We start from the raw sequence: 25,903 nt of genomic DNA, 5'->3' as shown, positions 1-25,903 counted from the left end.
TTGTGGACATATTGCACATTTCCCATGGACATTGATGGAGCTCACCGTAATATGCATAACACTTCAGTTCATGACTGAAAATGAGAACATGTCCAGAAGAGGCACACAGATTCCGGAGGTTGCACAAGAATGCTTCACCTGTCTAAAAAGAATGAGTAGTCTTGAGGTAATGCCAGTTGCCTTTCATGTTGCAGTAAAAACAGTTTGGGACCTTGGACCTTATTCACAATGCAATGGTATCTGTATATGTGGTTAGGCTATTTACTTCCATTACTGAGCGCTGGTCAGCTACCGACCACTTCATGAATGAAACCCCATGTGTCTTCTGCTTGTGAGCTTGTACAAGTCACCTCTTCCAGTGCTTTGGGCACTAAAGAATTAATAGTAAACTATTCATTGGCTGTTTATGGATATTTTCTACCATATAGTTTATATTTTATATGGATGTAGGCAATATTCTTCCCAGAAATTTAGAACATTTTTATTAACATCTTCCAGAATCAGTTCACAATAATTCACATACTTCTGTTCATTAGATTCTACTTTTGCCTCCCAATGTTTATTTTTTAATTTTATTATTATTATTATTATATGCTAAACAACACCATAGAATGTACAAGCAATATAAAATGCTGGGGAATAATGGACTGCTACTACAATAAATCAAACGTAATATTAAATTTTTAGGAGAATAATAGAGATTGGGCTTTTGTGGATATCTACTGGATAAACATCTGCAGATTTGTCAGAAATCATTGCAATGTAAATATAAAGAACCAATGAGATTCTCCATTCTACATGTTAAGATCAAGCAAATTGTTCCAACTTACCATAGACAGGTTCCCCAACCATTTATGTTTTCTATAGAGCTCACTGAGGCTTACCCATTAGAAAACCAATGTTCTTTAATCTTAAATTATAGAGCTCTGAATTAAAGGAAAGCTACAAAAATGTTTGAACGTGTTTGAGAAACAGAGAATCGTGTTTCTGTTCTATATGTACAGTACACTATTTGTATCTTCTGATTATCCATGGTTGGCCCAAAGTCATTTTTTACTCTTAATCTAATACAGGGTTGGCCAACTCCAGTCCTCAAGGGCCACCAGCAGGTCAGATTTTAAGGATATCCCTGCTTTAGCACAGGTGTGATGTGCTGAAATAGGGATATCCTTAAAAACAGACCTGTGTTGGTGGCCCTTCAGGACTGGAGTTGGCCACCCTTTCTCAAACACATTCAACAACCTTTAAACTTGGGCGTATTATTGGTTGCTTCACACTTCCCAGCTGCACAATTCTATTGTGCCATTATTATGATATTTTAAGGCTGGACATCACATTATAATGCTGCATAGGAAGGAAGTGCCAACTCTTGGTCTGGTCTTTGGATCCAGCTGGAAAAATGTAAGGGACAATCCTTAACTACTGTAATGACCTAATTAAAGTCACAGCAAGGGTCAAAAACAGGTGTACCAAGCTATACACATTTCTGATTTTACAAGTTCTGTATCCAGGGTTTGAATATTGTTCTCCAAGAGCAGATGGTATAGAAAGAATGACAAAATCAATGTGCCCATACACTGTGACAGTTTATTGTAAACAAGATTCTTTGCAGGTTGTGAAACCTTATGATAACAACATAAAATATTTATAGGTGTTGTTCATGAGCTTTCCAGACCACAAATGCCCCCTCTTCTGCTGTGACCTCCAGTTCTCCTTACTATAATCAATTGACGGACTAATGATCCCTAGCCTAAACTTCAGACACAAGGCCCAGTAATAAACTAGGACTGTATTACACTGTACATCAAACTCTAAGCCGCGTCTCCTGTAGTAGTGTGTAATGATGACCAAAGGAACCGAGTATACTCTTTCATTAACAAACATAAACTTGTAGGTTTTTTTTAATGGGAAACATATATTTTTTAAACTTGTGCTCTTGTAGCATAAATATAACAGGAACCTTTTAAAAAATAGTGTTCAAAGAACTTATGCATAGAACTAATACTGGTATGACTCTTCTTCCATTGGTACTATCCACGATTATTGTTTTTCTATGTCTATTTTCAAGGAACATCTATGTTTTGAATTTGAATTTGAAACTTTTTGGTGATTTTTTTTTTAAGCTTTTCTAAAGTGTAACATGGACAAAGCCTATGAGGCAGTAACAGTGAGAGCATATGCACAGACAGCTGTCGGAGAGGTTCTGTTGATATATTTACTAGAGGGGTTGGCATGAAGCTTTGAATCCAGGGAATACACCTTCCATTTGTAGAAGAGGGCATTTAGATTGTATCCCAAGGGAGGTAATTACATGTCAGATAGAAACACTTAGAGGAAACGCAATTGGTAATGGTAAAATATCTTGCAGAATGTAACATCTGCAGGACCGGCACATATTCCTACAGTATGTACTAAGAAAGACTTCTCTGCCAAGTAGGGCAAAATGTCAGAAAACTCAACAGCAAATCAGCATCCTTTAGCAATAATAATATATGCTCCTAATACAGTAGTTTGTTAGATTCAAAAGGTACCGGTACTAAATGTGTGTTTAATGTTTGTCAATGGAAAGGTGGTACAATTTCACCTGTGTGACATCGCCGGGCTGGTGCACTTCCAAACCCTGTTTGTTAAACAATCGCAAACCCTGTTTGTTAAAGAGTCGCAAACCCTGTTGGTTCAAATGGTCGCAAGCAGCAACCCAGCTAAAGTAAGAGGTTAGAGGCTCACATGCTTTGCGGATTAATCAAATCTAATTTTTAGCCCTCCAAAGAGTCTGCAGCCATATTAACCTACTGTACATATGTGTATTATAATCAATGTTTCTGTCCTCTTATTGGATCATCCTTGTATTAGCATGTCTGTGGTTATCAGATAGAGATCAGCCTCATTAAATTGTTTGTGGTTTTATTGCTGCAACTATTATTTTTTTTCCAGTTGTATCTTCATGTTAACTTTTTGTGCCATACAGTCCTCGGTTATCCAACGGAATCCGTTCTGGGAGTAGCGCTGGATGGTGAAACCGTTGTAAAGTGAGTCCCATGTTAATCAGTGGCGGTGAGCGTTGGATAACGCATCCAGGCGTCGAAACACGGCCCTTAGGGTTGCATTGTAAAGCGTTGGATATGTCATCCGTTGTAAAGTGAAACGTTGGATAACGAGGCCTACCTGTATTGTAATCTTGTTCTTCCAAAGGGAATGTCTTCACACGGAATTCCATTTCAGTCTCCCCCATTAAAGTCTTCACATGTCATTGTTTTTGTATTCACTTAACTGTGGCTTCTTATGATCAATGTTTTGCTTCTACAATGGGATCACTGGTGGGATGATGCAACAAGACATAGGTCGCAACAAACCCCCTCAATGTGGAAACCGGTTAATAAAACAGGTAATGTCTGTACATTCTTATACTTTAGATCAGAAAAAAAACACGAGTGTTACATTACAAAGCAATATACTGTAGGAACAGTATCTTCACCATAACACAGAATGAGCACCCCCATATTCATATCAATCGTTATTTTATTAAGAGGTCTTACAAGATTGCAGTTGAAATCATTTAAATACAAATCACTTTTTTATTCTTGTACAGAAAGTGTAATAAAGTTAAAAGATTTCCTTATTATACTGAGCATTATTGCAAATGCTTACAAAATTTTTGCATAGAGTGAGTAAGGACTCACATTAAACTCCAATACAAAACCCCCAAAAAGCTGAATATATTTCCCCCAAACTCCCGAGCACACACACAGGTATATATCATCACTCACACCAGCGCACACACGCGCACACACGCGTCTCCACTAAAGGTGCAACCACTGGTAAAGATTATAGGACATAACACAGCCTTTAATCTTTATTTAGACACAGGGGGCTGATTTCAAATGGCAACGCAGCTGCACAGATGTCAAATGAGCCAAAGTGCATTCAGCTACATTTTGAAGGTGGGAGCTGCTTACTGCTGCTATGGTCAACCCCTTCTCTGCTCGGGGGTCACTCGGGTAGCAAAGGGGTTAGAAAAATCCTGCGTCGTTCATTCCCACCAAATGAAATTGTGATTGCATCCTGGGGCCACACATGTTAACATTGGCATTTGTGCTCAAAGACACGTACAAACTCACGTTCCAAGGTATGAACTTGCCACTCTCAGTTATTTCTCCAATGATTGTTTGGCTATGCACAGCACACAGGGCTCCCTTAACCCGATCAAATGACCTATTAACAAAATCCCATGCTGTGCTCCCACAGCATCGCCAACACATACTGGCTTTGTCTAGTAGAGATCAAGACCAATAAGATATTAGATCATATGCACTTTAGACTTTCCAGCTGATATGTCCCCATAACCAAACTCCTGGGTGCTTTGTCGACAGAGCAGCATCTCTTGCATGTTTACAGACTTTATTCGTATGGTTGTATTCGCAATGCAATAGCCATTAATGCTCTTAAATAGACAAATGGCCATTCATGAGCGATAATGACCATGACCGTTTAGTAAATGTACCCGATAAGGGGCCAAATTTGCCAAGCGGTGCTAAGCTTATTAGAATGTATAGGCCGCATGGTAAATTATGACTTGGCACCATTAAGTAAATTAGGTGCGGAACGTCAAATTTATTACTCAATGCTTGAGAGTTCTTTGCGTTAGTTCCCAGCTGCAAAATGGGGGAGGGGGGGGGAACAGAGCGTAAGATCTACTAAAAAGGAAAAATCCTCTACAGCAGGGGTGGCCAACTCCAGTCCTCAAGGGTCACCAACAGGTCAGGGTTTCAGGATATCCCTGTTTCAGCACAGTGCCATTTTGTGTTCCCGGGCTTGTTCCAGTTTCTTACATCAGACCTGGCAGATTATTTTTTTTTGACGCAAGAGTTTTCACCCCTTTTTAATCAAATTTAAAAAAAAAATGCTTTTAATGGGGTTCCTTGTTTGATTTGTACACTAAAAGGCCCGACATTAAAATTACGCTCTTTGCTCCAAATTGATTTAGTACATCGGTCCGCAATTGCTTTCAATTGGATACTTTTTTTTAAAGTTTAGCTTGTGGAAACTTTAATAAACCTGCACAATGGAAGGGCCTGCCCGTCTCTTCTCAGCTCAAGTACTGTAAAGGGGAACACTTCTTTCACCAATCTACCTCTCAGCGTTTCTATGGTATAATGTTAATTCAATGATAACAGTGTTGGTTAAGCATGTTTTAGTATCACGATTTAGCAGGTATAACATGGTATATCCACAATGGCACTGTGGATATACTGTGGCACATTGCAACATAGTACTAAAAGAGTGGGTATGGATAATGTATTAATGGTAATAATACTCTGCATTTGTATATATTGATGGTGTATCAGAGATAACACTCTGGATACACATTGTAAAGCCCATGATAATGGTCACATATAGGCCGATATATTAATGGTAATGCATGGAAACACTCCAAATTTGGGATGTTAAAGCACGGTTTAGCAATAGCGTCACTCTAAGTTTAAAGCCCAGTATATAAATCGCTGGTAATGGGTATCACTGATGCAACCTGAATATTATGATATGTCCATTGTTCAGCCGTGGATTCAGCAATCAATAGCATATTAATGCTCTGAAAATGATAATGCTGTTTATGTTTCATGTTAACAAGTTGGATTTATTGCAAGTTGTTTGCCTGATGCTACTCCGAGTTGAGTATGCTTTGTGTTTTTGCCCGCTTTTTACATTCCTGTGATACTGGTGGTATCTTTTTGCATCAGTATCTAAATACTGGGGGGGGGGGGGGGGATTTTTGTGCTGATCATTCTCACAGCAGCTGCATTCTCACCAATCTTTGGTTTGAGATTCGCTCACGCGCGGAACTTAAAGCAATGTGCAAAACCCATCACACAGACACATGCAGTCACAGAGAAGGAGACACATTCAGACATGGCCAACCACAATCTGGGAAGAGTACTGCTTTCTATTTACTGGGCAGCATGCTGCATACCTGCTCTATACAAAGCATTGTCAATCCTGTGCAGAGTACATTCCACCGCACAAAGTACGGCCTTCCACAGCTCATGCACTGTAGTGTCATATCAAAGCGGAAACACAGCAGCACAGCTGAACGTAGTACACGGTGATAGCTCCAAGCTCGTGGTGCTGTTCTCTCGCCCACTGCATAGACAACTCCAAATCCCCCTCCCACAAACTGGGTGACAATCCAATGTGAAACAGACAACAGTCGCTCTCTCTATAAGGGCTGCCTGATGGGATGCGCATGGATTCCTTGGCGGCTTGTAGGACAGACATAGCAAGAGGTAAGAGAGGGCTAACCCAAATATTTCCCTCAATTAAGAACAGAGATTGTGATCATCTCTGACCATATCTGGATTACCATATCACATGACAGGAACCCAACTCCTGAGTGCTGTATTGCCAGGGTAGTGACATGGTAGCAGCATACTGAAGTAACAACCTGTAAAGTTAACGATCATATGGAAATGGCATTGCACCTTGTCATTAGAAATCATACCGCTCCCACTCACACATCCCCCAGTGCTCACAGCCTCACTCATCACACTCAATACCCTCCCCAACCCCAACAAAAACAAAACAAACAGCAAACAGGTAAATCCGATGCTTCCCCGCTGTGCTTTTCCTTGCAGAGTGCATTGTCTTAAGGCATAGGCACATTTCCCCCTCTTTGATCAGACATGTTTCAGTCCAGTGTCCCCACACAAATACTGTTCAGGGTGACCTTATGCATCATGGATCTGATTGAGTTTACTACAGGAGTGAAGGTGAGAGGTGCTACAGAAGCAGCAAGAAGAAGGGAACCAAGAAACAAGGTTCTCTAAGAGTTGGGTTACTTCTTCATCTTATGTTATAGCTTAGCTTTGTAGCCTGATTGAGGTAAAAAAAATAAAAAAAAGGTACTGCTACACAAAGACCCATAATAATAGGGTCAGACATGTCCTTGAGAAGCAGAATCTAAGCAATGGAGTGACCCTTTTTGCATTAAATCTTGTAAGCAGACTCTATCTAGTATGTTATCAATTATAGTGTATAATAATACTGCTAGTGGTACACAGTACCTTGACATTACCGTGCAAGTAATTTGAAGATGCATTGCACACAGATGTAAGTCAAGAGGAGCCAAAACGCAGGTTATCCATTCTGATTTTCATTGATCCAAGTCTAAGGAGCTTATTGTATATCCGCCTAAGTGTTCGAAATTCCCCATCGACTTCAATTGGGAATTTGACCCGGAAACAGCCCGATGGCTGCTCCGGCAGATGCCCTTGAGTGAGACATGAGAGTAAATCAGAATGAAGCATTCTTTTAGTTACTGTCCTAACCCTGATTTATAATTGGTGAATAACGAAATATGTGTCTTTGGGTTACATCTTGGGTGTCGAAACTTCTCCTCCCACATGGCATTATGTTCTGAGAACAGCTCCTGGGAGGAGAATGTATTGCATTATTGGGGTAGGGGAAAGACAAATGAGGGTCACCCTGAGCTTCTGGAACTGAAACATCTCTTACACAGGAGATTTATAGATTTACATATATATATATATATTATATATATGTGTATATATTCACACGCACACACATATTGTTTCTGAGGCTTCCTGTGTTCTGCTAAAAGCAATACTCCTGGGCCTTGGAGCTGCCCTGCCAGTCTCTTACAGACAAACAATTGTGTTTATCTGGCATGTGGATTTACTGCCCGCTTGTGACAGGAACAGTCTCCCGTTGGGGCACACGCAGATCTCGTACACCTTCTGACTGGAGCCAGTGGAGGAGGAGTAGGAACCACGGGGTAGCCTGGGAAGCTTTACCTTTGCGGCTTGCAACAGTATCTAGAAACGAGAAGAAGACTGTGACACAGAGGAACACAGGAGACACATGTACCCAATCCCTGTGCATGCATGGCATTAAAATGTGTGTTCTGTGCAATATACTAGTCAAGGGTGGAATTGGGAGAGGGAGGCCTATCTTTCTTTGTCAATTGATTATCCCCATCCATAATCATGTTTTGTAGATGACCAACCAATAACTAATTCAGATGTAATTGAAGTGCACTTTGGCTATTTCTAAAATCTTGCCATTATTGGGTTCTCTGAGGAAAGGGTTAAACCCCTATTTAATATAGGAACTTTTATTCAGCACTGTAATGCCCATTCTGGAATGTTAATATCCCTGTGGCAGGAGGGATAGTCTAGATAGGTCATAGATCCCCAGCTGTGCCTCCCAGTAACAAGAATTATTCAATATGCTGTGAAGTTGCTTCCCTGTGGTGGGGAAAACCGCACTAAGGAGCAGCCTCACAGAATACTGAAACAAAAACTAAAAAAGGAGCGCAAACAGAATATTGCACAAAACGGGTTAAAAAGCAAACATTGGTGCTCCTCAGTGCTGCCTATATAAACAGTCTCTAGTACCGTGTGATAATGTGATACAGAAAAAACAAAGCGCAATTGAGTGTGAATAAATTCAAATAGACATATCAGATAAAATATGTGCAGTGCTCAAAATGTGAAATAAAGCACTCACAGCAGGTAAGTTGTGGTTGGCTAACCAAATGCAGTGGTGGATGATGGTCAAGCTGCAAACCAAGGTTCTCCTCAAAAGATAAACATGAGAAGAACATTGCATCGTTTTAATGCACAATGACAGAACTGGGAGGGTGGGGAATAACACTCACATTCTCCCAGACTTGTGGTGCAGTAAGTGTATTAAGGGTACACTTATACCACTCAGCATAGTCCTTTAGTCACAGCATCAATGCCGGAAAAGTTTTCTCCAGTCTTCGTATCGGCAACCGCGATCACGCGATGTCCCTGGTTGCCGGTGTGGGAACTTCCGCGTCTGTGCGCACACTCAGTACAGAGTCTCACTGGAGTCAGGCAGGCTGTTACGATATCCTTGGAGGGTTAAAAACCCTACGCGTTTTCGTCAATAAAGTCAACGTCTTCCTCAGCGTAGGGTTTTTGACCCTCCAAGGATACCTTAACAGCCTGCCTGACTCCAGTGGGACTCTGTACTGAGTGTGCGCACAGACGCGGAAGTTTCCACACCGGCAACAGGAACATCACGTGATTGCGGTTCCCGATACGAAGATTGGAGAAAACATTTCGGGCATTGATGCTGTGACTAAAGGACAATCCTGAATGGTATAAGTGTACCCTTAATACACTTACTGCACCACAAGACTGGGAGAATGTGTGTTATTCCCCACCCTCCCAGTTCTGTCATTGTGCATTAAAACGATGCAATGTTCTTCTCATGTTTATCTTTTGAGGAGAACCTTGGTTTGCAGCTTGACCATCATCCACCACTGCATTTGGTTAGCCAACCACAACGTATCTGCTGTTAGTGCTTTATTTTGCATTTTGAGCACTGCACATATTTGATTTGTCTATTTGAATTTATTCACACTCAATTGCATCTTGTTTTTTCTGTATCTCACAGCATACTGAATAGGATCCTTAGCCAGCATAGACCTTACATTATGTATGCCTTGATGTCACTAGGTCGCCCTATTAGTGGTGGAGACAGACTTGGTTGGCAACCCACTCCTTGTTTCACCCTCCATTTGGAAGTCAATATTAGAAGTATGCTGGTCCCTTCTCACTTCAGCCAAAATGTCCTTTTGGGGGTTTTAGACACACCATAAGCTTTCAGGTCTCTGGGAGAAAGTGGGCCATATATACCTCATGTCATCTCTCACAATGTTAAACTGTAGTGTGATATAAAATATGTAGTTCCTGTCTCTATGTAACCATCCAATATTAAGGGCTTATTCCATGAGGCATTTCATCTTATGTGAAACAAAGAGCTCTCCCTACCTCTCCATCTTTAGACTCTAGACGTAAGTCTGTTCTACAGGATGCTTCCAAACTCCCGGCTTCTGCATTGATCTCAATCCCTTTTGGTGCCTCCATCACCAGGGTCCGGGTTGGTGACTCCAGCCTGCCAGAAACATACACAAAACACTCAAATGCAGCATAAAGTGAACAGCAGAAACACTGGCATCACCTGTGAGAGGCACAGGATCCCCTGCCTTCAACATAACATTTAATAAAAACCTGCCACTGTTACTCAAACACTCAAGAAGTCATTTAATGTTGAGGTGGTAGGTAATGCATTACATTTCTGTAAACGTGGTGTGTGTTTGTATACATAATTTGTATCACACGCATACAGTAAATGTCAATGGTATAGACGTAGCCAATGTTATTGAACCGGCTGCAGGTAAAATAGTAGAGCAGCACAGCCACCGTCTCACGTGTGGCTGATTCAAAACAATGGCCGCTTCTCTCGCTGCTGCGCCGTGTCCTGCTGCAGTGCGCAAACGGTTGCAATGCTGTTGGCTACAACTGTGCAGTCATTCACAGGGCACAGCAATTCAATGGGATTTCTATTGTGGACCGACATTCCGGTCCCCTCAGTGACCTTTCTCAAGATCCAAATGGTGGAAGATATAACATTGTTTTATATGAACACAAAAAGAAAAAAAGAGGGTTTGTTGAAAGCACACGAAAAATATGTGAAAGTACAAAATGGATTTTATTAGCAATACAAAACACAAAAATAAGATTAAAATATACCTAAACACATACTAAATGAACACTGCTGAACCAAAGAATCTTATACTATATTAGTGAAAGCACTGTATGTTTGCCTGCCTGCCTGGATGTCCGGTGTCCCTAGGGGAAATCTCATTGGTCCCTTGGCCCGCCCGCCCCCGCACACCTCTCATTGGCCTGAGGCGGAGTGACGGGCCAAAGGACACACAGGGACACAGGGACACACACACACACACACACAAACACACACACGGACACACACGGACACACACGGACACACACGGACACACACGGACACACACGGACACAGGGACACACACACACACAGTGACAGACACACACACAATGACAGACACACACACAGTGACACACACACACACACACACTGTTACATACATTAGCGGGGCTCACAGTGTTAGCAGCACCCCCGCGCACCTCCTCCTCTCCCCGTGTCTCCCGCGCTTTCACCCCGACCCCCCCTCCCCCGGCGCCGCTACAGTCAGCGGGACACACACACTATTATTACCCCTTCAGCGCCCCCCCTCCCACCCAGTGTCAGCGGCCGTGCGAGACCCCCCCTCTATATCTCCAACCTCTCCCCCCCCCACACATATACATGCCCCCCCCTCCCCGGCGCTACAACTCACCCCTCCCCGGCGGGGGAACAGCCAGTGGCCAGGCAGGCTGCCTCGCGGCGCCGAGTGCCCAAGATGGCGGCGCCCGGGACACAGCGGGGGAGCGGCCACAACACGCTCCCTCCCGCCTCAGATCCACGTGGGACCTGCCGGATGGGTGAGTGAGCGGCCTTCACCTCCCCTCCACCCGCCCTCCCCTCCAGTGTCAGTGTCTCCCCGATAGCCCCCCCCCCCCCCCGGCGCCGCTACATTCAGCGGGGGAGCGAGCGAGTGCCCGGGACACAGCGGGAGAGCGGCCACAACACGCTGCCTCCCGCCTCAGATCCACGTGGGACCTGCCGGACGGGTGAGTGAGCGGCCTTCACCTCCCCTCACCCCCCATCACCGCCTTTCACCTCCCCTCACTCCACTTCTCCCTTCCACCCCCCTTCACCTCCCCATTTACCTCCCCCCCTCCACCTCCACCCCCCCCTTCACCTCCCCTCCACCCCCCCCCTTCACCTCCCCTCCACCCCCCCCCTTCACCTCCCTTCCACCCCCCCCTTCACCTCCCTTCCACCCCCCCCCCCTTCACCTCCCTTCCACTCCCCCCCTTCACCTCCCCTCCACCCCCCTTCACCTCCCCTCCACCCCCTCCTCCACCCCCCCTCCACCCCCTCCTCCACCCCCCCACCTTCACCTCCCCTCCACCCCCCCTTCACCTCCCCTCCACCCCCCCTTCCCACCGCCTCCCTCCCCTTCCCACCGCCTCCCCCCCCCTTCCCACCGCCTAAACCCCCTTACCACCGCCTCCCCCCCCTTCCCACCGCCTCCCCCCCCTTCCCACCGCCCCCCCCCTTCCCACCGCCTCCCCCCCCTTCCCACCGCCTCCCCCCCCTTCCCACCGCCTCCCCCCCCTTCCCACCGCCTCCCCCCTTGCCCCCCTTCCCACCGCCTCCCCCCCCTTCCCACCGCCTCCCCCCCCCCCTTCCCACCGCCTCCCAGCCCCCCTTCCCACCGCCTCCCCCCACCCCTTGATGGAAAGAGCAACAATGAAAATGTAATGAATGAATACTCTAAATGCTGTGTAGCCAGAAGGTGGTGGCTAAACCCTGGCAGTTATAATAAAGAGCCAGAGAAAGACAGAAAATAAATGTCTAAAATATGCAGACGTGGGGTCCCCTCAAAGACTAAAATGTAAACAATGAGTCAGCAGAGAAAACAAGGGAGAAAAACATGAGAAAATAACTCCCTAATGCCAAAGCTAGGTGTTACTGATATAAGCTGTGGCAGACAAAAATGATAGTGTCCCAAAGGCTACCGTGGAGCAAGGAAATGTCCAGATACTTGCTATGCCGCTGCACAAGACATCCAGAGGAGAAGGGGAGTCCAAGACAGAGGTAAGTAAGAGGCAATGAAAGCCCCCGGCATCCCGCTCACTGTTAGCATTAGGCAGCGATCATACAGCAGTCACAGAGACCGGACAAAACAGCTTCAGCAGTAAAGCTCCAAACAAGGAGATGGTCAGCACGGTGCAGCAGTGGGACACAGGAAAGTGAGTGGTATAGATACTCCGACGGCCGTTTCGCCGTAAGGCTTCTTCCGGTGTGGGTCACTGTCTAACTGCCCGTGTGTTTTTACCCAGTGCCTCAGTTAGGGTATAATTTAAAGAAGTTTTTTTTATTTATTTATATATATTTTTTAAATCTTGCACCTTTTGTATCTTGAGAAATGTCCCTCAAAGGACCGTTGTCGATCCACACAAGAAATCTTCTTTCCTATTTCTGGGTGCCTGTGCCTTCAGCATTGGCACTTGCTGCTTCTCTTCAGTGCACACAGGCAAGCTGGGCTGTTCGGTTGGAGTGCCACCTACCACCGTACTTCAATATTCTTACACATACAGACATTTTAATCAGATCTGCAATGTTAATTTACTGCTCGTTTTCTTTCTGAACCCTTTATTCCCAGACGTGGGTTCTCTATTCGATTTGAAGGACAGACAGACAATGGGTCTAGGTCAGGGATTCTCAACTCCCATCCTCAAGACCCCCCAAAAGGTCATGTTTTCAGGATATCCCTGCTTCAGCACAGGTGGCTCAATCTGAGGCGGTCATTGATTGAGCCACTTGTACTGAAGCAGGATCTTCAACTAAGCCACTGATTACCTGACCTGTTGGGGGGTCTTGCGGGCTGGAGCCGAGAACCCCTAGCCTAAGTAGCGGTTATTATTGCGGAAGCTCCTCTGCGTGGAACAAGCTTTCAAAGGATGAACCATGGTAGTAGTCATACTCAGTACAGCATTGTGAGAGCGCACATTCATTATCAGGATGGTGGACCTGCACATGAGAGTCTGCTATGATACTGAAGTCCTGCTCGTCTGCAGTCAGTGAGCCCAGGAGCACGTTCCACTCTTGCGCTTGGCTGTACAAGGAACAAGACTATTTGTATCTCAGTCAATTTCCCAGGGACGAGGGGGCAGATGCTGGCACTATAATCGTTAATGTTATTTATGAGGTCACTGGTGTCGTTTTCTTTTATTAGGAAACACAACATCCCGATGAGTCTTCATCAAGTAAATTAATGAGCCCTTCGCCCCTCACTGCTCTGATCCCTTGTTCATTTTCAAGGTTCCTTGTTATCTGCATTTGTTATACAAAACGTGAGTCGTCTGATTGGAGAGGCAGGGTCCCCTACTCCCAAACTGAAAAGGAACACAGGGCAATTAACCCCATCACTGCCAGAGAAGCCTGCAAGGCGCTGAATGGCGCACTCACTCCGAGGCCGCTAGTCAATATGCTGAAAAGGCGTCTTTCTCGTGCTGGAAAATACTTCTGCTCCATTTAAATGAGCAGGACTAACTTCTTAGCCAGCATGGGGAAAACATCTTCGTAGGATATCGAATAGGACAGCTTTGATATAGGCTTTCTTTTCCATTGTCTTTTGACTTATTGAAATTGCTTATTACAATAACACATCCACAAGTTTAGTGGAAGTCTTCTGTCTGTTTTCTGAAGTCATCTACTCAGATGGCGCCTTTATTAACTGTAAGAGCACTATAAAGTTGCGAGAAAACCTTGTTAACCCGAATGATAATTATGGAAATTCCATAGTTTTTCTATGATAATCTTCGTGAATCAAAACCAGTCTTTTCTTAAATATCCAATAGGGTTTATATTAGCCAATTCCATGTCAGGGGATAATTAAAATCAGGTGTTTAAATAATTAGGTAGACCAGGTATGAGTTTGGGAGGATCCACCCAATATTAAGAATATAAACTTTGTGAGTTTGGACTTCACCATACAGGTGAGTGGAAACAAGTCATACCACGATCAAAAGAAATCTCCGAGGACCTCAAAAAAGCCGTTATTGATGCTCATCAGTCTAGAAAGGGTTACACAACCATTTCTAAGGATTTGGGGATCCACCAATCCACTGTCAGATAGATAGTCAAATGGAGAAAGTTCAAGAACACAGTTACTATACCCAGGAGCAGTCGTCCTATTAAAATCTCTCCAAAAACAAACCAGCAAATCATCCAGGAAGTCATCAAGAACCCCAGAGTAACATCCACGGATCTGCAGGCCACTCTCGCCTTGGCTAATGTGAGTGTTCATGACTCAACAATCAGAACAAGAATGGTGTTCATGGAAGGATAGTAAGGAGGAAGCCACTGCTCTAAAAAGAAGAAGGACCTGGGCGGCTTGCCATCATTAACAGAACCATGAATTCTGCATTGTATCAGAAGTTTTTAGGGAGAATGTCAGGCTGTTTGTGAGCTCAAGCTGAAACGAAAGTGGGTCATGCAGGAAGAAAATAATCCTAAACATACAAGCAGGTCTGCATAAGAAGAATTTTAGAATGCCCTAGTCAAAGTCCGGACCTAAACGACATTGAAATGTTGTGGCAGGACCTGTAGCGAGCTGTCCATGCAAGGAAGCCCTCAAATGTCAATGAGTCGAAGCAGTTCTGTAAGGAGGAATGGGCCAAAGTTCTTCAAAACCGATGTGAGAGACTGACCAGCAGTTACAGAAAACACTTAGCTGAAGTCATTGCTGCTCAAGGGGGCGCCATCAAGAACTAAATATAAAGGTTCACTTACTTTTTCACATGGATATTGAATGTTGAAAAAGTATCATGTTTTTGTGTCACTTGTTTGATCAGGTTATCTTTATCTACAGTATTATTCGGACTTAGATTAAGATCGAATAACATTCTAGGTTTGAAATATGTGAAAATCCTAAGTGGTTCACAAGCTTTTTCTCGCCACTGTAACAGCGAAGGTAAAGGATGAGTACGTTTTACCTGACATATACATACTGTATGACTAGAGTAATAATAATATTAATAATAACTTTATTTCATATAGCACTTTTTTCCCCAATGGGACCCAAATACAGCATAGTGCAGTCCGCAACACACAGGAATTTTACAGACACAGTCCCTGTCCAGATGAGTTTATAGCCTATGTTTTTGAAACCTGAGGCACAGGGAGAGAAAGTGACTTGCTCAAGGTCACAAGGAGCCGACACCGGGAATTGAACAAGGTTCACAACTCAGTGTTATTGCCCCGTGGAGTATTTCATAGCGTATTTCATTAAATGGTGTCACAATGTCTTGTAAAGAGACTTCCTGAACACAGTGCGGCAACTGAAGACGTTCTCCTTCTAGCATATTTCATAGCGTATTTCCCACCACACAAAAAAACACTCAAAGGTATCTTACGGTCGCATACAATTAGCAGCATGATTAAGAAATAGCAGGTAATTTACAAAAGAAAAAAAAGAACACATCTTGAGCGTGTGTGCACTCATTTAAAGTGTAATTAGAAAATTAGCGGCTCCGTGCCTGATCTTAATCCTTTGAGAGGCAGAAAAGAAACACATTGCAAAGCATTCGCGTTTGCCCAATAAGAAGCAGAACTTGATTTCCCAAAAAAGTTTACGCTAAGAGAATAGATGCTTTCAAAATAAATTGCTAGGTTTTGAAGTATAAGCAAATGTGGAAGCGTAAAAAAAAAGAAAAAGTTAACATGGTCAGCATCTCTGCGTATCGCTGCTGCGCGGGGCTGGCGCCCGCTGTGCATGACGCAGGTGGGTAGCTGCTGGCTTTCGCGTTATAAGTCAGGCGTCAGTGAATGTTCTCCTACTGTACAATACATAATCACTGAACCTCCAGCCTGCTTTCGGAAAGAGAGGCTACTTGTGTAGGCATTCTAATTAAACAGTGAAAGCTTTTAATTAAAAAGCATAAATCACAGGCAAACATTTCAATTTGAGTAGAGGACACGGGGACGAGAACGGGAAATGCAGGCGTGGGGCGTGTTTAAATACACGTCTTCTGGATCAGACCAATTACACGGGTAAAACAAACAAATGTGAGGCGCTTCTAATAAGAGGTAAAATAAACTGTGAATTACACTGTGAACAATTATTAAAAGTGCTCATATGTGATAAAAGATAATAAATGGTGAACTTCGCTGCTCAACCCTCTGTGGAGGAGATCCAATTCCTCCTGTCATGGAATGGTGGAGAGAAGCTTGTGGGGAGCGCAGATATTACCACATACAGGGGAAAAAATATATATATATAGTGTAGTGTCTTTAAACAAATTCAGCACTAGAAAAGTAAATCACGATTGGGGACTCGCACTCTCCCAGTGATGTATAGGCAATGGATACAACAATGCAGACCCAGTCAGTGGATGGTAACAGGAATCAGCAGCATATTCCCTCGGTGTGAAAAGATAACACACTTAGTGCAACATTGCATGTACCAGTTAAGTGTTTATCAAGGCAACAATCATTGCACTTACATTTGGCACCATGTGCTTAGACACATAACATGATGCTGGATGATGTCTCAGGCTGCTACAGGTTCAACTCTACGCGTTTCGCTGGCTTAGCAGCTTCGTCAGGACCTCATCCAGCATCTCCCCTGCTACCCGGTGATCTTACCGTCTCGATCGAGCGCGACCGGAAGTGACGTCACGGAGCGACCGGAAGTGACGCGACGCCATCTCGGGAGCAGGGCTGGTGACACGAAAGAGCTGCGCATCGATTTTGTTATGTGTCTAAGCACATTGTGCCAAATGTAAGTGCAATGATTGTTGCCTTGATAAACACTTAACTGGTACATGCATTGTTGCACTAAGTGTGTTATCTTTTCACACCGAGGGAATATGCTGCTGATTCCTGTAACCATCCACTGACTGGGCCTACATTGTTGTATCCATTGCCTATACATCACTGGGAGAGTGTGAGTCCCCAATAGTGATTTACTTTTCTAGTGCTGAATTTGTTTAAAGACACTACACTATATATATATTTTTTTCCCTGTATGTGGTGATATCTGCGCTCCCCACAAGCTTCCCTCCACCATTCAATTACACGGGTGTCAAGGAATGTCACCTCTAGATTTCATAATGTCTAAACTATTTCTGTCCCCAGGGACTGTTCTGCTTTCTAGTTCTGGTCGATTTTACACAGTGATGCTGCACCAATGGGTTGGGTTATCCTTACAGATTAACACTGGAAGAAGAGACACACTAGGCTTATGCAAGGCAGTTATGGGACCTCCAGGACACCAGCCACTCTCTGACAAAAGAACATGAGTTTTCACTCTCCCTCTTCTTCTGTATATATTGCAGCCTCCTCAGGGTATGCCTTTCATACTTACTGCATTTATATCTTAACTTGTTCATTTAGCATGATACATTTGTATTGTTATTTAATACCCATGTAGTGCGAAGTGGAAGATTTGGCTAACTAACACCATCAATAATAAATTACAATTGAGATCATATTTTCTTAAGGCCGCAGTAATATTATTTTTGCACTAGGTGTTATTACATCCTCTTTTAAATCCGGATCACAGCATAATACATCATTAAACTGGGCCATTTGATTCGGGAATCAATGTCAGTCTCGTTTGCTACACCCTTTTGACATTTAGTAAGGCCCACTCCGTTTTTGAGGACCAATTAAGAAATGGGACAATGATAAGAAAGAGATAAGGCAGTAACACCCTTGGGCTATAATGTTCACAAACATTATGATAACATATTTTTAGAAATGATTGTAAAAAAAAATTAGGCTGATAAAAGCATTTTCAAAGGCAACATCTATATTTACTGGATTAAAAATATCACAGTTTAGCTCAATTCTGTCCTAAATGGGCACTTGTAGAAATCCCCCTCTAGAGGGAGCTACTGCATTAGACGATAACTGAATGAAGTGATGATCAGTAAAGAGGTCCACTGTCCTGTTCTGTATATGTATTTGTATTGTGCATACTTCGATTTCCCTCCTGACCACATTCTTTACTATGAGATGCTCCAATAGTTTCCTATATTGGAGAAATATTAATGTCCAAAAATATTATAGGGAAACAAATAGCCACCACCGAATGTTCTAGGAAGTACTAACACAGCTCAACCCTGACCACTGCACATCTAGAATCACTGCTGCTTTATTTCCTCACTATACTCAAAGTACAATACTTGTTGTTACCTTTACCTGCATCATCACTACCTCCACATATCTGGTGTCCTCCTCTGTTAAAGGTCTGTAATACTGTAGTGCCGACGAGTATTCTAAAACAAATCTGGGACAATCACCAACAAGACCCAGGTACATCCTGGGTACATGCTGGGTACATGCTGCAACATTTCAGTGACATTTCTGCAGACAGACTAATAGCCCATTGGATTAACAGCCAGGGTCCCTGGCAGTCCCATTCAAACTGAATGGGACTGCCAGGAACACCTGCTGTGTTAATCCGATGGGCCACTAGTCTCTGCAGAAATGTCACTGAAATGTTTGCAGCATGTACCCAAGGCACGTTTAAGGCAAGTTTTAGAATACTAGTTGGCGCACCTGTAACTCCCTATAAGTCCTCCCTGGGTTGTGTTGGGAGTGTAAACTTTCCCACGTACCTTAGATGGTGAAAGGGTTCGGCCCTGATGTATGGTGTTTCAAGGGATTTAGGAAACACAGCTCCTTCTGCGCCTGCAACAAACAGAAGGTGGGATAAGTTAGAGAGTACAGTAAGGGGTCCAATTAAAGGAATAATCCTGCTTGAGGTTTACGCACTCCTTGTGAACTGGGAAAAAGCAATCCACCACTAACATCCATTTACATTACAGAATTGAAACCCTGGGGAGGAGGGGCAGGGAGAGGGCTCCTGGTTGCTGAAATGTTTGCTGGTAAAGTTACCGGTATTACTTCCTGGTTTTTAAAGTTGGCTTTAAATGGCCGTCCAATAGGAAGCTACAACCGATGATGTTGCAGCTTCCAATTGGGCCGAAATTTGGCAGCCATTTTGTTTCCCCGGAGCGAGATTTAACATTCACCGGTAAGTGTCTCATGAATAAGGGAGCGCAAAATAGTGACATCTGACTCCAGGGAACACTCGAAACCCAGTAAGAAAAAAAAGGGGGGCGGGGTGGGGGGGAATATTAAATGAAAAATCGAGTAGGCGGAACAGCTCCATGAATATGACCTACAGTATAGCCTTTTATGCAACCTGATACATTGACTCTGAGGGTTATTTATCAGACTGTTGACTGCAGAACCACGGCAAACAAAACAGCCTCAGTTTAATCAATAAAAAAAAATTTGTTGCAGGATTTTTTTCTTTGATAAATTGGGGGCTCTTTGCACCTGTTTAGCAGCTAATAACCTGATTAAGAGTCCTTTAATATATGCATTTTGTCAAAAGACTCACATAGGGGGGAAGGGGGAGCTGGGGGGGGGGGGGGGGGGTGACATAGCAAAGTTACCCAGGAGCAAACAAAGGCAATTCTTCAATATTCCATAAAGCTGCTTTTTTCCTGACTGGAACTTCCCTTCAATGGAATTCAGAGGCTTCCCTGTCTTGGATTAGCAGCATGTAGAATTAGGGGCTAAATGTACAGTATCAATGAAAAAATGTCATAGCCTTCTATTGGATTTGTTTCTTTGACACATCTGGTGCTGTTTTATGACACCCGTTTGAGAGCTATGCGATTTCGATACATAAACCACCAAAAAGCAGCAACTCGATGCCAACGCTCCCATTTTTCCAGCTTTATGAATATACCATCTAGTGTTCTTTAAAACTAATATGCTATAAGCAGGACAAGAGTACATGAGATATTAGGTGTCATTAAAAAGAGTAACAATGAGCATGTCTGAGCTGCACAAAAAAAGTCCACCTACATACTTTACACATGCACAGCGTCTCTGCTGCGCTCTCGACTAAACAATGTCAAGTGCACTTAATTCTTACACAAGGCTACAGACCAATTTCTGTAAGCATACAATGAAGTCAATGAAAATTTTCTCTTCACCCAATCTATTTTTTATTCTCCCCAGGCTAATTCTTATCAACTGGAATAATGTTAAATAAATATGGAAACTCCTATGGGAATTGTAGAATGAGTCATTCAAACAGAAATCAAGATTGCTTTAGAGTGTGCTTCTCTGCAACATGAGAGCAGGTCAATGTATGGTGGCAAATTATACCGAAGCTTTTGACAATCACGGGCTCCACAGCCAATGTGGCTATGCTGATTTGGTATAAATAAGTAGCAATGCAAACGGAACTCGAGCACACAAGCATTGAAGGTCCAAAGGAGGGGCTCATTCTAATTGAAAGTGGTGTAATGCAGGTGGCGGTACCTTTAAAGAAGTAATGGTACTGTGTCAGGAAATGTGGGAAAGGATAATCCTCTTAAATGAGGACAATGCCCAGTTTCGGAAAAGCCACTGCAAACAATGAGATGAAACAAAGAAACAAAGAGTTGAAATAGATGATGAAGTTGAAATGTGCATGTGTGCATGATTGACAATGGTATATTGGCTGCTGTCTGCAATGTACTTGAAACGTGTTTCAACAAGGGCACAGTAACAGGAGTAATTATAAATGAGGGGTTAGCAGTGACATGTACGTGTGGAGAAGGGGTAGTGGCATTTCTGTTGCCGGTCCTGTGCAGGGGATCCCACTGGCCAAATCTCCATGTTTCCCAGGGAGGCTTACAAAATGGATCATCTTTCTACAGTCTGGTACTTGTTTAAATTGTTTTCTTTGAATTAAGGGCACGATACTATCACAGTGTGTTTTGTGTGTGCCTCCAACTCCATAGGATTGATTAGTTTTGCAAGGAGTCTGGAAGCTCAGCTTCTCTCTTGTGAACCACCCTCTTGTGAACACCGATTCGTGGCCTTTGTGGACTTCTGAATAATATTATATATAGGTGTATTTTTGCTATTCCCTCTTTCTAATGTACTTTCTCCCCGATAATTTAGGTTTCCATGTCACCATGCAAGTCACCTCACTCACTTTATACCTTGATCTCTCAGACAGGAGAAAATATATAGGCAATGTATACAATAAAGAACTTGCGTAATAACCGTTGAGCGTTTCCGCAGTCTCCGGAGCATGTTTGTGCTGTGTGTGGGGTAGGGTGTTTTGCTATGATGTTACTGTACTGTTTTTATTATTTGATTTATAGATAGCCTGCCACAGAAGCAGCAGTTGAGAGAAAAAAAGAAGAGATAAATGAAAGTACATGTACAGTATATACAATACAGTCACTGCCTGAGGAACTCACACTCAAGGTGCTATATTTGTAATGTGTCCAAACACTATCCTGTTATGTATTGCACATTACCAGATGTTAACATGCATGTCACATCCCGCAGGTAATAAATAGTTACTTAATAATTTATTCTCTATTCCGCGGACTCCTATTAAACTGTCAGTCTGAGCCCAGCTCTGACACTAAGTAATTTACTGACGATAAATGTTCATAAACAGCTTGAGTAAAAAATCCATACAGTTATTCTGGCTTTATTTTACATTCCATTTAATACCCCTCAAAAATGATTTCGTCAATGTGTTTCCATTAGCAGCTTCCCTGGCCAGTGTCCTCCCCTCTCAATGATATGTCAGGGAGCCAGTGAGCGTGTGACAGAGCCTCAGGCAGGGCCGCGGGCAGTGAAGAGAGATGTGTGAGCCGCAGAGGTTGGGGGTTCGGCTTTATAAGGAATAAGGGAACACTGTCAAATGTCATGCATGAGACCGTATCTCACACAGTGCAGGTATCAACACACACTTGCAGTCCCCTATTCCAGGGGTGCTCAGCTCCAGTCTTCAAGACCCCCCACCCCCCAGGTGGGGTCAGGTTTTCAGGATATCGTTGCTTCAGCACAGGTAGCTCAATCAGCCACCTGTGCTGAAGCAGGGATATCCTGAAAACCTGACCTGTGGGGGGGGGGGGAGTTTTGAAGACTGCAGTGGAGAACCCCATACCCTATTCCTTTTATACACCCATACTTACACTATACTCAAAACGTTTTCCTCTCAATGGAGCTTATTCTAGTACAGTAGCTTCGATGTTATCACTGATAACCGAACGGTTTGGCATGACCCTACCTCACTTTCTGACATTTGCGTTATCACGGTATTAAAGAGTTATCGCAAGTCAGAAACAGTGAGGTAGGAAAATGCCAATACCGCTCGGGACAGCAGTGTCCTTATCTCAGCCTTTTGCGGTCTGCCTGCGGTCTGTAAGGCTGGGGACCCGCTGCGGACGACCGCGCATGCCACCAGTCCCTTACCTCCTTCCTGTCTGTCACCGCTGCCTCCTTCCGGCGAGGCTCACTACGCGCTGTGACGCCAAATTGCGATCCCGAGCAGTGACGCGTCATGTGGTGCGCTGGTGAGCCTGTCAGCGCCGGGGGCTGGAGCATCAGAGCTTTCCCACCTTCAAAAGGTAGAGGGGAGGGGAAGTGTGTGTGTGTATGTAAGTGAATGTATGTGCATATGTGTTGTGTGTGTTGTGTGTGGGGTGGGGTGGACAGCACGGAGAGCGAGCAGCAAAGGGCATGTGTGGGGGCTCGCTGCACCCTCTTGCAGCCCGTGAGAACCCCGCTCAAACCACGCCCCCCCACGCTCCAGCTCCCTACAGACCGCAGGTAGCGGTCAATTGCCTCTCAACGCGCCACCTGCATGCAGTGCGGGCACGCTGACTGAGGCAGCGGGGCCTCGGCTAGTAACTGCACAGAGAGAGCTGCATCTCCATGCACAGCTCTTATAGGCGATCACACTGTTTTTATTTGATTTTTATATCGCAGTATTGAAGTAGGGTTCTCTGGAGCTGAACCGCATTTATTTCAGCCCCGGAGACCCCCTGCTTCCCGAGATACAGTTTGGGGTGCCGGTATCTACCTGCATTGTTTAAATCTCCCGCGTCACCTAACCGGGACATTTAAACTATGCAGCGATATCTGCATCCCATACCGGGGCCTGTAACTCGGGAAGCAGGGGGTCCCAGAGGCTAAAATGAATATGGTTCAGCTCCAGAGATCCCCTGCTTCAATACTGTTGACACAGGAGACCAGGTTATTTACACCTTTTTATCGGGATCATTCATTGAGCAAAACAAGGTAGAGAAATAAATTGCCATTTATTTGGCATAAATTCGCTTACCACAGTGAAACACAAAATACAGACAAAAAGACACACTTACTTTGGGGCTGGGGTTGAAAACTAGACTTTCCTAGGTGCAGGGAATGTATTATTATTACATAGGATGGAAGCAGCGGGTCTCCGGAGCTGGTATTAATGCGGGTCAGCTTCAGAGACTCCCGGCTTCAATCCAATACAGTAAACATACATTTTGTTCTTCCGAGTCACATCGCGGATCCCAGCTCGCCACCCTTAAGGTGACGAGATGAGAACCTGCGCGTTGCAGCCACTGTACTATGTGCATCTCAGAGCTACTAGAATAGCTCGATTTCACAAGAAAGTTTGAGTATTTTTTGAGCTCCCGCGACCGATCTGGGAGAAGCCCTTCTTGGGCGATTGGCACGTTATCGGAGCTTTGTGAATAGCCACCGATACCAAATCGTTCGAGAAGTGCCCCAAATTCTCGATAAATCACTTATCGAGACTACTAGAATAGGCCCCAATGTAGCTTAATTGCATGTCATTACCCAGAATCCTTGTGGACCATTTATCCTCTCTATGACATGTAGTTGTGGAGTGAAAGAAAAAAAACAAGGTTTTGGGGATCCGGGGAGGGCGTGCAGAGGTATTCATACATTCCTTGTCGTTACTGCAAGCTAATTAACTGCATATTTTAGGACCTTTAACTCATTTACTGCCAGAGGGGCCAGCAACTCATTGCTGAAGCATCTAAGTGGAGAGTTTAAGCAGGAATAATAATACAAAACCAAAAAAAGAATAACACATTGTGAGGTCCATTTAAAAAAAAAAAGTAATTCCCTAGGCTTTTCTAGAGGAAAAAAAAATGATTTCACCTTTAAAAACAAATTTATAATGCAATAAATTATGTTGTACTGTAAAATCCACCATATGTCAGATTTACAAGTTATCTGTTTTTTTTTTTACCACATACCAAGTAGCTTCTAAGTGTGTTTTCCTCATTACCACTATGGGCCTCTCTTTGTGGCCACTATCTGCATTATGTGTGTGTCTCACGCTCCCCTAGTGAGATATGGATTTAACTTCAGCACTCCTTCTGCCATGCAAACTCTGTGCATAGCACTGACCTGTGAAATATGGATTTATCCTCATTGCTCCATGTCAAATAGACTCTATACATAGAACTGGCCTATAAAATATGGATTTATCCTTAGCTTTCCAATCTGTAATACAAACAGCACTTATGGAGCGGGGCTGTGAGATGTGGTGTTTCTTTTCAGGCAAACAAGGAGCTTAAAATACAACACAAATGCCATACTAAACTGATTTCTATAGCATTTATACACACTGCCCTACAAGGCATTCTTACAAATCTCTGGATTACAATTTTACAAGCATAACTTCACTGCAGTATAGTGAAATATGTGTTTATCACAAGTGCTACCCTATGGTAACAAGGTATAAATATAATCACAAGGAATTGCAGGTAGTCAGGTTTATCCTCCGCGCTTCAACTCTGCTTCATAAACACAATGCACAGCAATAGTGCTGAGCGCTGAGATATGACTTTGCCCTCAGTGCATCTCTCTGTGTGGTACTGTATGTATACTATTCATAGCACGAGCTGACACATGAATCTACCCGCAGCGCTCTGCCTATCTGTATATAATATTTTAGAAGCACAGGGCCTTTATTGAAACTGCTGAAATAAGATTTCACAGGCCCCTCATTATAACTAATGCTTGCTCGGTGTTTGGGAGTGCTGACGCAGCCTTATACCCCTACTCATATACTGTAGGTCCCAGATCGGGTTCCAGCTCACCTGCATCTTCTATCTATGTCAATGATTTCCAACCTTTTTTTGGTTAAGGTACCTTATAATTATATTGTGAATTTCTGCAGAACCCCAACCCTCTCTAATAGCGCGTCTGAGATCAGATACAATGTAAGGAACCCCAACCCTCTATAATAGCGCGTCTGAGATCAGATACAATGTAAGGAACCCCAACTTTCTCTAATAGAGCGTCTGAGATCAGATGCATTGTAAGGAACCATAACCCTCTCTAATAACGCGTTTGAGATCAGATTAATTGTAAGGAACCCCAAACCTCTCTAATAGTGCGTCACAAGGGGAACGTAGTGGGGAGGGAAAAGAGGGACATTAGGGGGGAAATGTTTTGGGGTAAAAATCCCTTCCTCAGGCCCGTTCCCTGAGGTCCAATAGGACCAAAAGGTACATCCCTAAACCCTGTGTCCCCAAAAAACTATGCAAACCAAAATGAATATAACTGGTTGTATAGA

At 43.8% G+C, this 25,903-nt stretch overlaps 1 protein-coding gene across 4 annotated transcripts in view; it reads right to left on the bottom strand.

Moving 5' to 3' along the window:
• Nucleotides 1-3,501: 3,501 nt before the first annotated feature.
• The window catches only part of SGCD (sarcoglycan delta), a 338,790-nt gene continuing 316,388 nt past the window's right edge, over nt 3,502-25,903 (bottom strand). For all 4 annotated transcript variants that reach the window (XM_075602174.1, XM_075602177.1, XM_075602175.1 and 1 more), the window contains 3 exons: nt 19,107-19,179; nt 9,819-9,942; nt 3,502-7,829 (listed from right to left, as the gene is read on the bottom strand). In XM_075602174.1, coding sequence (XP_075458289.1) covers nt 7,653-7,829; nt 9,819-9,942; nt 19,107-19,179 — 374 coding nt within the window. In that variant the 3' untranslated portion in view covers nt 3,502-7,652. The remainder of the gene's footprint in view (nt 7,830-9,818; nt 9,943-19,106; nt 19,180-25,903) is intronic.

This window comes from Ascaphus truei, chromosome 5, assembly GCF_040206685.1.
Source record: "Ascaphus truei isolate aAscTru1 chromosome 5, aAscTru1.hap1, whole genome shotgun sequence".
NCBI classification, from domain to species: Eukaryota; Metazoa; Chordata; class Amphibia; order Anura; family Ascaphidae; genus Ascaphus; species Ascaphus truei.
This window is presented reverse-complemented; position numbering and strand designations above follow the sequence as displayed.